The sequence below is a fragment of the Lissotriton helveticus genome, chromosome 7 (genome assembly GCF_964261635.1).
Source record: "Lissotriton helveticus chromosome 7, aLisHel1.1, whole genome shotgun sequence".
Classification (NCBI taxonomy): Eukaryota; Metazoa; Chordata; class Amphibia; order Caudata; family Salamandridae; genus Lissotriton; species Lissotriton helveticus.
The window spans coordinates 1,863,932,501-1,863,945,163 of NC_136068.1; the positions used below are offsets into that span (position 1 = coordinate 1,863,932,501).

At 43.1% G+C, this 12,663-nt stretch overlaps 1 protein-coding gene across 1 annotated transcript in view; it reads right to left on the reverse strand.

Moving 5' to 3' along the window:
* Window positions 1-12,663, reverse strand: part of LOC144767799 (DBH-like monooxygenase protein 2) — a 274,266-nt gene that overhangs the window by 216,670 nt on the left and 44,933 nt on the right. The window contains exons 2-3 of the mRNA XM_078651178.1: window positions 2,847-2,993; window positions 2,270-2,431 (exon numbers count right to left, since the gene is read on the reverse strand). Coding sequence (XP_078507304.1) covers window positions 2,270-2,431; window positions 2,847-2,993 — 309 coding nt within the window. The remainder of the gene's footprint in view (window positions 1-2,269; window positions 2,432-2,846; window positions 2,994-12,663) is intronic.

Consider the following 12,663-nt stretch of genomic DNA (forward strand, 5'->3'; position numbering starts at 1 on the left):
CCGCTCTGGGTAAAATAACAGAACAGCTAGTACACAAAGAGCTCAAGACTTTTCTTGACTCCCATAATTTACTCCATCCCCAGCAATCCGGGTTCCGGTCCAATCACTCAACTGAAACCGCCTTAATCGAACTGACCGATACTATTAAATCCCTACAAGATCAAAGGAAGAAGGCTATTTTAATCCTTCTTGACCTCACGGCAGCTTTCGATACCATATCCCACTCCATCCTCATCAATAGACTTATTGATATCGGCATCACCAACTCAGCCTTATCATGGATCAGATCCTTCCTTAGCGATAGGTCCAAAACTGTTACCCTTGGCTCCTTTCAATCCAATGAGAAAAAGGTGTCCTCCGGAGTCCCCCAGGGATCCATCCTAAGCCCCCTCCTCTTCAACATTTATCTCATCCCTCTTCTGACTCTGATAGAATCATTCGGCATAACCGTAACTTCCTATGCCGATGATACTCAGTTGATCATCCCCCTAGACGACAACTCCAACAAAGCAGAGCTCAACCTCAAACACTACCTAACGGCAGTTTTCCAATGGATGGACGCCAACCATCTTCGCTGCAACTCAAATAAAACTGAGATCCTCCCCATTGGAAAGAATGCCTCGTTCTGCCCTGCCCTGTGGTGGCCTGACAACTCGGTAGCCCCCCCTCAGACGGTCACCTCTGCCAGAAACCTCGGGGTCACTTTTGATTCTGACCTCTCATTCGATCATCATGTCACGTCCGTAGCAGGAAAATGCTTCGGCATAATTAAATCTTTGAGGAAGTTCTTTGATTTTCTCCCCCTTGACTCTAGAAAGACAGTTACAGTAGCCCTCATACTCTCACGAGTAGACTACTGTAATGGTCTTCTGGCAGGGACTAAAAAGTCCACTCTCTCGAAACTTCAAAGTGTTTTACACACTGCCGCCCGCCTTGTTCTAAAACTCCCACGCAAATCATCAATCTCCACAGCCCTCAAGACCTTACATTGGCTCCCCTTGCACAAGAGAATACTCTTTAAAATCCTCATTGTTGCTTTTCGAGCCTTCAACAAAACAGGTCCCGCTTATCTTATCAGACGTTTCCCTCACTATAATCCAAGTCGTTCCCTTCGATCCTCACAAGAAAACCTTATGACCTCCACCAAGTTCAACCTGAAGTCTAAAGGCGGTAAATCCCTCAGCACCCTGGCCATCAAAGCCTGGAACAGCATGCCAAGACATCTCAGACTTCAGACCCTTGAGAAACCTTTTAGGAAACTCCTCAAAACCTGGATTTTTAATCTCCCCGACGACTGGACTAAAGCCGCTATCTAGCTCCCCCCCTCCCATCACTCTGTGATTTGGGCTCAAGGATTCACAGCGCCATGATGCTCCTTCCGGAGTGAACGCCGCGCTTTATAAATACCCCTCCAAATACAAAAATGTTTACACTCAAGTAAGCAATTTATCTGTAAACAACAGGCTGAAATATTTATATCAGACTATATTTTTATCAATATTGTAACATGGAACCGCCCACAAGCACATTTTGATTAGCTACACTCCCAGCTACCTGCGTACCTCCTCTCTTGCATCTTTACCCAACTGCTACAATCCCCACCACCTGTTGTTGGATGCAATAGTAGTAACCTTCTCGTCTACCATTTCCTGCTCCAGGGTGTCTTGCTGTTTTTTTTTGCCAACAACAAAATATATTTACCTTTGCTTGTAATTACTGAAGAAGATACAATATTAACAGTAGAAAACATTATGAGAAACAATGCTGGATAAATATGAGAACTTCAACTATAAAAAATACAGTCAAACAATGAAAAGAGTAAGACGTTGAAAGAAATGGGAGGCTCAAAACTTACCACTGTCCTTATCAGGAAAAGACAGATGCTTAAGGGTAGCACTGAGATGAAAACCGCCTTTAAGTGAGAAGATGCATGGGGAGTGCTTCAGCAGCAACTTTATACTTTGTCTGGGGCACTAAACATACATTATTCATATTTTGCAGCAAGCACCAAAATACTTGCACAGCACCTATTACTGTTACATAGCCCAGTGAGTAACATTAACTACCATTGTTCTTACCACATGGGCAGAAAACTATAAATCATGTCCTATTGCTGTGTTATAGAAGCAGTGCCAAGTCAGGAGAGTCTGTTCCAATACCTTTAAAAATAAGTGTTCAATGGCCAAATGATCCCACTCGCAAACGTAGGAGGCACAGTTTCATATGAATAATTTTATAGTAGTTATTGAACTTTACTTATGATGCTCACATTGGACATAGTTATGTCATAGGTGAAGGACGGATCTGGAGCTGGTCCTGAGACTGGTGCTTCTGAGAGCAACTGGACGGATGCCATGAAACGTTGACTGGGTCCATGGTAGGCAATCGTGTCAGAATTTCCATATACGGCGATGATGCGCTGGGTGTTTCCCTACAAATGGGGAAGGTAAAAAAGACTACTGTTCAATACTTCAACCTTTTATTACTTTCTTCTAGATTCTCTGGTGGTGGTTGGGTTGGTATGGGACGGAGAGATTAACTCAAGCATTGCCCATGCTTGTATTTTGCAAAAGGTATATTTTCACCCATTTTTGCTCCAAGTTCTCAATTACATCCTTTATGATGGTTATCTCTATTGCAGTTAGTTAACATCTAACCACTAGACAACAGCAGCACTAGATCACCAGGAAGCTGCTATCTCACACGATAGTGGTCATCACATCTAACCATTATGCTAGGGAACAGTGATCGAAATAGATAAGGCTGAACATGCAAGTCACTATTTGGATTCTTCATTACATCACATGCACTTTTATGTCATGGGCAATCATCCCACACTCACTTACTGTGACATCAACATCGAAGGGGTCACATGTTATGAACTTGCGGCTGAACCTCATGGTTGTAAGTCCTTCATTTTCAGACACGAACTCAAGTTGGTAATTTTGAACAGTATCCTGCACCGGAGTAACTTCACCAATAGTATGGTAATCCTGAAATAAATGCACAATTTGAAAATTATCCTGCGGTACAGATTTATTATGTTGTAGTTTTTTTGTTAATAGAATGCATGCCTCTACCAGGCATGCCTTTTGCACGCAGCCTTTTCCATGAAGATGCCTCTACTAGGCATGCCTTCAGCACACATGGTGAGTATCATAAGCTATGTGAAGCTCTATATATATATGTATGTATAGGTATATTATATCTAAATACATTTTTGCCCTAAACCTCTATTTTTGTTAACTTCTAAAAACCCTTTATCACTGCCCACCCCTAAACCCTAAATATACCCTCACCAACCTATATCCCTAAACTTAGCCTTACCACCCTTTACCACTACACACCCCTTAGCCCTAAAATTACCTATTACATCCTTTACCACTACTCACCACTAAACTCTAAATTTACCCTTACGAAACTTTTTCACTATTCTCCTCTAATCCCCAAAAATAACACCCTTAGCACTACCCATTCCAAAAACCACCTTGTCAGCCTTTACCACTAACAATACCCTTACATCCCTAAATCCTAAAATTACCCTTACTACCTTCTATCACTAACCTCCCCATAACCTTAAAACACCCCTTACAACCCTTCACCACTGCTCACCCTTAAATCCTAAAATGGCCCCATTATCTTCTAGCCTAGGGGTCTCTAACTAGAAGATTGTGAGTTACCAGCAGCTAGCAGAAACCTTCAGAGTTGCTCCCAGCCTTGAGTTCATTTTAACTAAAAACTGCACTTAATAAGTGTTGTGTTATCTTTTTAAAGTTAAGAAAGGCTATGTTTATTGTATATCATCATCGGGTTGCAAATAGCAGTCCTTGACAATTGGCAGCATTCCACTCAGGTGTATGACCCTTGTGGGTCACATAAGTTCAGAACAGAATCACTAGGGTATTTAACTCTTAATTAAAAGTCCTTCTCAACTCAGTATTCTAACTTAATAAATGAGTAATTTTTAGCTAAAAACTGCAATAAAGAAGTGTTGAGTTTTCCTTTTACAATTAATGAAATGCTATGTTTATTTTAGCTAGCAAAAACCTTCACAGTAGCTCCAAGCCTTGAGTTCATTTTAACTAAAAACTGCACTAAATACGTGTTCTGTTACCTTCAGAACTCGATATTTGAGCATGAGAACAAAATGATATTTATGAATGCTTTTAAATGAGAGAAAACTGAAATGAAGTGTCAATCTAAAATTGAGTCAACTCTTCATTTTAATTGTCTCCCTTTTAAAAGTGTCACATTTACCAAAAGCATGCATTTTGCTCCCAGCAAATACAGTAATTTCCAACAAGTGCAATTCTTTTTTGATATTATGAATATTTTTGAAGACATTTTCAGCACTTTAAATTTCTCTCATTTAAAAAACATGTTTGTTTTGTTCATGTAACAATGTCACACATAGCTAAAGGTATGCCCTGTGCCACAAATACATATGACACAGGCTCTCAGTCACCCATACACCTTATTGATTCACATAGCCCTTTTATAGTACCCCTAGTTAGAGTATTTTATTAAAACCATGGCATCGGGCTCCATGGATATTAGATTTAAAGTCAAGAAAGCTAGGCACGGTCGTGTCAAGTAACAATGCACAGGTTACTTGGCTTCAATAGCTCATAATGATTTTCACTGATCAGAAGTAGGTATTATTATACAAAAGGTTGGAGACCCCTGAACTAAATCATTCATTCATTCGTACATTTCCTCTCGATGGGCGGTCTGTGGATGATTCCTAATGATTCTCACAGTTAAAACTCTAATTACCCCCTCAAAACTTTTCTACTGAGTCACTTTATTTTCCAATCCCACTAAAGTTATGAGATGTGGTAACAAAGTGCAATGTGTTCTAGGCTCCTACAGTAGGTAACTTTTCTTGAAAAGAAAGGGAAAAAGAAAACTCGGTCTTCTTTGAAAATACTTGTGAAACTCTACTTATAACTGCAGCTTACAGAAATTGCTTTTTTCCATTTCATCCAGTGGGGAAGTTTACTAAGTTGACAAATGCTGCGACTTTAGAATGTGCAAAATCTGCAATCTTCAAAAATAGTGTGGTAAAATTTCAGTTTCATACTCCATTAAAACATGACTCTCAATACTAAAGCACAATTAATATTAAGACCAATGGACAAGAAGAGCTGAAAAGCGCCTATGTCATCTTCTCAGCCATCATCCCATAGTACAGAGCGAGGCTGAGTGGTACACCTGTGCTTCATGTCTGGGGTTACTGTGCACATACCACTGAGGTCCAGGTTCTATCCACTCTATCACACTGGTTCTAGTTGTGCTGTACCCTCTTCTCACTCCTACTCCTATTAAAGATCCAGAGATAAAAAACATATTGCAGTAGAACCTTGTGTGGTTAGTTTAGTCTGTAACAACAGCATTAAAATTATAAGGTTGAATGTTATAGTTTCCCATCAATTAAGTATTCGGGGGAATTGGCATCCTTAAACATATAGTCTACCTTTACTAGGATGTCTGCTACTTCTGTGTAAGTGTCTTGGGTCCTCTACCACGACTTAGAAGTCCATTAAGTCTTCCATTAGACCGTGGCCTAGTGGTCTTAGCTATTAGGCACTCAAAAGGCACTCAAGTTGTTTTGTACCAGATTCAAAAAGCTTGTTGTCAAATTCCTACATACAAGAGTGCATATGACTAATATATACATCATATTCTTAAGAGAAGCATTGAAATAATACAGGAAATGTAATTTTCTCCACCTCAGTTATTTACCAAGTATCTACATTCCCCTGCAGATGACATAAAATGTCAAGTTTTGTTAATGATCCATAAAGAAGAAAAGGTGAAGTTGCCACTGATTCATGAAAATATCAAACCATGTAATGGCCCAAAAAATTATGTGGGTGATACCAGTGATTGGCATGGGGGCATACATCTGGATTGGCTGAAGGGTCCATGTGTTTTTGAACAACACTTTTGGTGTAGCATCCATGGGCTGAGATTTTATGACAGAACCATGCATGCCATGACCATGACTGCCTTAAAAATGTATTCATTATAATGCATTAGTCTTTACCACATATCCGGTCCGCTCCTATCCCGAAAGTTTGAGAGTGATTCATCAAGCAGGCCGAGAAAAAAAGGGGGTACCAAAACTTGTTTTCTCCATTTTATTTCCCGTAGGCAATTTTATACATGGCTACAGCCCGAACTGCTGAACGGAATTACACCAAATTTTGCAAAAAGGTAGCCCTTGGTTCAGAAAGCACCTTTTTCTTAAATGGTGTTAATCTGTTCAGTAGTTCCTGAGAAATTCAAAAAATAGTGGTGAAAAAATAATGTTCCCATAGGAAACTTTAGACACTGTTATAGCAAACACTGCTGAACGGAATTACACCAAATTTACAAAAATGTACTGCTTGGCTCAAAAAGCGACCTTTTTAAAATGGTGTAAATCCGTTCCGTAGTTTTTGAGAAATCCATACTAATATAATAAAGAGAGAGCCCAAAACATTGAGGCGGATAAACTCAGGAACCACAGCACCAATCACAACACCCAATACAGCGTTGGAAAGGGCAGTTGCCGCAGAAGGACATAGGCTATGCAGACGCCCACCATATACATTTAAAAGGTAAAAGAACAGTGCCAGCAAAGTAGTCCTTTGTGGCCGTGTCTGCGTTGTGCTGTGGGCCTGTGCTGGGGGCGTGACAAACGCTGGGGGCGTGTGGCACGTTCCGCGTGCGCTGTGGGGTAGTGCTGGGGGCGTGGGCGTGTGCGGGGCGCGGGATTACAAAAAAAACAGCGAGCGTTGTGCTTAATATTTCATTGTTTTTTCTTCCCAGGTTCTGTACATTCCAGCTCCGGGTGTCCACCCTGCTCCCTTTAAATACCTCTTCACCCCATAATCATAACCCACCCTTACTCTTTAAAATACCCCAACACCCTTAAACACTGACCCATCTTAACCCTATAAATATACCCTGTACCCCAAAACCCAAACCTATCCCTAAACCCTAAAAAAAACCTGTACCCCAAAACCCAGACCTAGCCCTGAACCCTATAAATACCCCTGCACCCCAAAACCCAAACCTAGCCCTGAACCCTAAAATACCCCTGTACCCCAAAACCCAAACCTAGCCATGAACCCTAAAAATACCCCTATACCCCAAAACCCAAACCTAGCCCTGAACCCTTAAAATACCCCTGTACCCCAAAACCCAAACCTACCCCTGAACCCTAAAATACCCCTATACCCCAAAACCCAAACCTAGCCCTGAACCCTAAAAATACCCCTGTACCCCAAAACCCATACCCATCCCTAAACACTAAAACTACCCCTGTACCCCATAAACCAAAACTATATCTGAACCCTTAAAATACCCAAACCCCCCAAAACATATACCTCAGTACCCCAAAACATATACCCCTATGCCCATACTTACCTTATCCAAACGTGGTAAAAGCATAAAAAAATGTAAAGCTGTCATGTAGTTACTGCTTATCTATATACTGTGTTAAGTTAGCATGAGCTTATTAAATGTTTAAACGCCATTTTTCCTTTTGCTGCTTCTGCACACGACCCTTAATTGTTGATTTAGCTTTCAACCTAGACGAGCGTTGTGATTTACATGAGAATAATATGTTATTGCACTGATATCAGCTTTGCTTAGTAAACTATGTTTATACAGAGAGTGCTGAAGCTTCAAGGATAACTCGACACAAATTGTTGTGAGGTCTGATCTCCGCACCTTCATAGACATAACATAAGTGCAGCTCCTGCCAAATTCTGGCTTTAGGCGCGTTTTATATTGCTTTGCTTAGAGCACAGATACACACTTGATGCGGTACGCATGCAGAGAGAGCTGGTGGAAGCTGATGTGATCTCTTCATACTAGGATCTTGAGGTATGGGGCCGCCCTGCTAAAACCCAAAGAGACCTTCTTAGATATTAATATAATATGCTAGTTAGGGAGGGTGAGAATTAGGTGTTGTTAACCCTTATTCATTACAGCATTTTAGCATGCTGTCACCTTTTGCTTTCTATGGACTAGTAACTATGCTGATAAATTTGCTTCTGATAATATGTTTCCTTGTATTATCTAAGATACTGCGTTTGAGAAAACGGCATTAGTAAATAAATATTTCAAATGTGCACGTGTCCTCATTTACTCCACGTTCTTGTTTGAAATGATTGTATAACGAAAGAGTACTCATGTGTTCCACGTAACCACGTAACCTGAGGTATTGTAAGTTCATGTTCTGGTTTGTCTAAACATTGGGAGTTTGTTATGACCAATGAGACACTGTAGCTAGCCTGGTAAGGGGATTTTGGGTACTGAGGTGAGTTTTGGGCCACCCTAATTCGCCGAGGTTCCAAATCTCTATGCACAGTTCTGTAGGAAAACGGAATTCCCGGGACATGGCGCCCATTCGTTGGTGGTCTTATATCATGACACTCGAATAGTATATCATTCAAATCTTAACCCCTTCGCTGTCGTTTCTGGAAAATGGTGGAGTCGGATAAACCTTACTATTTTTGAAATAGGTCTTTTCAAGCTTGAATCTTTCTAAAACGGTTTTCTTGAATTACTACCCAGGTGTGCTACAAAGTTTGCTTTGTTTTTCTATGCTCCTGTGCAGTCATGGCCCAGCCTGTGGACATTCCGCAGCATAGTCGCATTGCGGTGCGCAATCATTTGCAAACTAACAATGTACCAGTTGATGGCTTGGCTGTGATTTTGGTGGTGAGTGCGGAAGCAGCTTACCCATATTTATTCGTGGGTGACATTTCCGGCTGTGGACGCTAATTCTGGTGTGTTCCACACTTACACTCCCTCACCTGTGCCGAATGAATATACTCCGTACAGGGCACTGGAAGTACCTATTGATCATTGGCAGCATCGCAAATTCCGTTCTCCTACAGAACTGTAGCTAGCCTGGTAAGGGGATTTTGGGTACAGAGGTGAGTTTTGGGCCACCCTAATTCGCCGAGGTTCCAAATCTCTATGCACAGTTCTGTAGGAGAACGGAATTCCCGCGACATGGCGCCCTACCCCATTCTTTAACCGCTCCGAGGTTAGGTCCTTTGTCCATTCCAGGCGCTAATAGGCCTGTTTTAGCTGGATTTACTCCTCATCCTCAACACGGCAATTGTACCTTGGCGGAGGGTCGTAGACTGCATGTAGTTTCTATTGCCGTGATTCGTGCATTAGTGCAATACATAGGTCGTCATCTCCCGGGTGGGGCCGGCTCTTCCGGCGGGGCAGGGCAGTTTGAAACTCAGTCCTGTGATGGTCAATGCTGTAATGGGCAAGCGTCCCCAGGAAAAGGATGATTTTCCTTTCTGGCTTGCTGAGAAATTTGACCAGCTGAAAGCAGTATTTCCTAATACAACTCCTGGTGATAAACATAGAATCTTAACGATTAGTTTACCGAAGGATTTGGCCCCAAAACTCATTGACTGTGAGACCTGGGGAAAAACATTTGCGGCGGTCTATGCAAGGTGTTACGGCACTCTGTCTATGGCTGTCCTGCCTACGATCATTAAACGTGTTCAAGATGATCACGGACCGGAGGCAGCGGTTGAATTGGGTATGCGCCTGTGTGGCTCCTTTGATATAGTTTGCGATCTCATTCTTGCTAATGTCAAGGGGGATGCAGTGAACTTTCAGGTAGCTAATGCTTTGAGGCGGTACCCGATGCCGATAAACCCAGGCAGTTAGCGAGGATGATTGTGGCTGCTTATAGAAAAGTGGGTCGCAATAGCAAGGGTCTAAAGCCTTTTTCTGTAAAAGAGAAGAAGCTACCCCAAGGGCAGACTTCAGAAACGGAAGTTCAGCCCCAGTCCAAAAAAACAAAATTGGCCTAAAAAACAGAAACAGGGTAAGCAACAGCAACAACAACAGAAGCAGGAGCCTCACCCTGCGTCTCCGATGCCTGCACAAACAGAACGTGTTTATGACTTGCGCAATCGCACGACGATTAAATCACCTGATCGATTTCAGGTTTCTGATCAACGCTCTCCTCATTCCTTTCAGGACTCATCGGCCGCGAAGACCGGTGGTGAAGGAGGCGGAAAGGGTCGGGGTGGTCAGCAAGGTCGTGACCAGCCCCGCCAGACAGACGGCACAGGACAGCAGGACCGCTCAACGCCGAAGAGACCGCAGTTTGCAAAAAAGAAAGTCGCAGCTTTAACAGCGCATCGATATGCCACAGATAGTGAGAACGCGGCTTCGGAATCTGACATGGGCTCTGACTTTGCTGGACAGCGCGGCGGAGATTACCATTGTGAGAGAGGCCTTGCGTCCGCTGCTGAAGGTGACAGCGACTGATATTTATGTTGTGATAGAAACAGCCGATACAATAGTTGCTCCCCCTGATAGACTTTATGAAACCGTCCAGTTAATAGAAGGTGACATACAACGTACCATCAAAGGGGTATTTTGGGAAAATCTTTCGTCTACATATGACATTTTGCTTTCGGAGGCTGACTGGCCCCCAACTTTTGTGCTCGCAGCGCCGCGAGGGGAGGAGGTAATCCTCCCGAGTTTCGCAAACACTGTCTTGAAGGAGCATGCGCAACATTTTGCAGAAGAGTGGGTTAGGGCTCTAGCACCGGCTCTGTACCACAACCAATGTGGTTGGGATAAATTGTCCCCATGCAACGAGATTCCTTTACGATCTCAGCCGCAGCCTCAACCTCAATATCCCATACGGCGTGAAGCCAAAGCTTCCATCGCGGCAATCCTTGAACAATTGGAATATCAGGGAGTTATTGAAACATGTGTGTCACCGATGAATAACGCTCTTTTTACTGTGACCAAGCCAGACGGGTCATATCGTTTGGTATTGGATTACCGGCATTTAAACTCGCATTGCCGTAACTGTGCAGTACAGAATACTCACGGCTCTGCCCTAGTGGATAGTCTTGTGCGTAAGCGTTTTAAGACCACGCTTGACATTTCCAATGGTTTTTATGCCCACAGATTGGATAGCTTTAGCTCCAATGGACCAGCTTTGCTTGCGCCGGGGTCCAAAAACAATTTCGGCGTCTCCCAATGGGCTATAAGAATAGTCCTGGTATATTTACCGCCCGCATAGTCTCTCTTTTGGAGAGGATCGACCCAGATGCTTGCTCTTATGTGGATGACATATATCTCACGGACGACGAAATTTGGGAGCATCTGTGTTGAGTGAATTCCATAATTTGTACCTTTGCAGACATGGGTTACAAATGTAACTTTGCAAAATCGCACATTGCGGAGTATACAGTGTAGTTCCTGGGCTATGAGCTCAACAATGAAGGTAGAGGTTTGGCTCCTCACTTCTTGGAGAAATGCGCACAGCTGCGCGCTCCGACAACACTGAAAAAATTACAGTCTTTACTGGGTTTCTTAAATTTCGGGGGGACTTATATTCCGGAATATGCCCAGCGTATCAAACCTTTGTATGCTTTGATACAACCAACTTTTACCAAATCATGCTGGCTGCCTGAACACTCAGCCATCTTGCAATCTTTGCAGACTGATCTGCTCGCTTCTAAATTCTTACTGACTCGTGATAACCATACTAGCCTGGTGATAAGAATCATTCCTGGGACGGTGGGTTTCACGTACCTAACTTTTAATGAAGGAGACACAGTACCTATTGCTTACAAGTCACACGTGTACACTTCGGCTGAAATGCGGTTTTCCACTGTGGAGAAAGTTTTGACGGCTGTGCAGATGGCGATTCTTAAGGAACATGCTCTGTCACAGGTAAAACGCATGTTGGTTGTTACACCCTGTCCTCATTTAGAGGCAGTCACGAAAGCCAGTGTACCAAATTCTAAAGCTTTGCACCCTCGGTGGATTCAATGGGCTGCTTCCTTGACGTCCACGGATGTCACGTTTATTTTTGACGCCTCATTACAGTCGCAGGAGTACTTGCAGTATGAATTCGTTCATCCTGCTCCTCTAGCTATGCGACCTTTGGAGGACTTCCATTGCATCATTTACACTGATGGTTCGGCGCAGGTTGCGCATGGCTCTAAACACGTCTACGTTTCCGCTTGCGCCATTGGGGTTGGTGCCATGGTGAATGATGAGTTCAAGTCCAGAGTAGTGCATGCGCAGACTCTAGGTGACTGCACCGCACAATTGGCAGAGCTTCGTGCTCTCTTACTAGCGTTAGAGTACGCTGATCCTAGTGTGCCTACTCTTATTGTGAGTGATTCTTAGTACTGTGTCCAGTCTTACAATGAAAACTTGTTCTTTTGGATTCAGAATGATTTTCATTATTCCAAGGGTAGCACAATAAAACACAAGATGATCTGGGTTCGAGTGGCTGAGCTCAAGGCTCGGTTGCCACTCGTGTTTGTGATTCATACTCTCGGCCATCAGCGTGTGGGAGTCCACGCTGTCGGTAACTCGCTTGCTGATGAAGCGGCGAAATCAGCGGTGTCTACATGTTTAGTTGCAGCAGTTACACGGTCCAAAAGTAAGATTGATGATGACATCTTGGCGGCTGTTGCTGCCACTGAGAAGGGAGGTAAACATCCTACGGCGTTCCCTTCGAAGTACACATACCACTTAAACCCGAAAAGGTTCCTTTTGTGAAAATTCCTGAAGTTGGAGAACATTTGATTCCCAACTCGGATCGCAGGGCTACGTTGATTACAGCGGCGCATGAAGGTGTAGTGTCTGCGCATG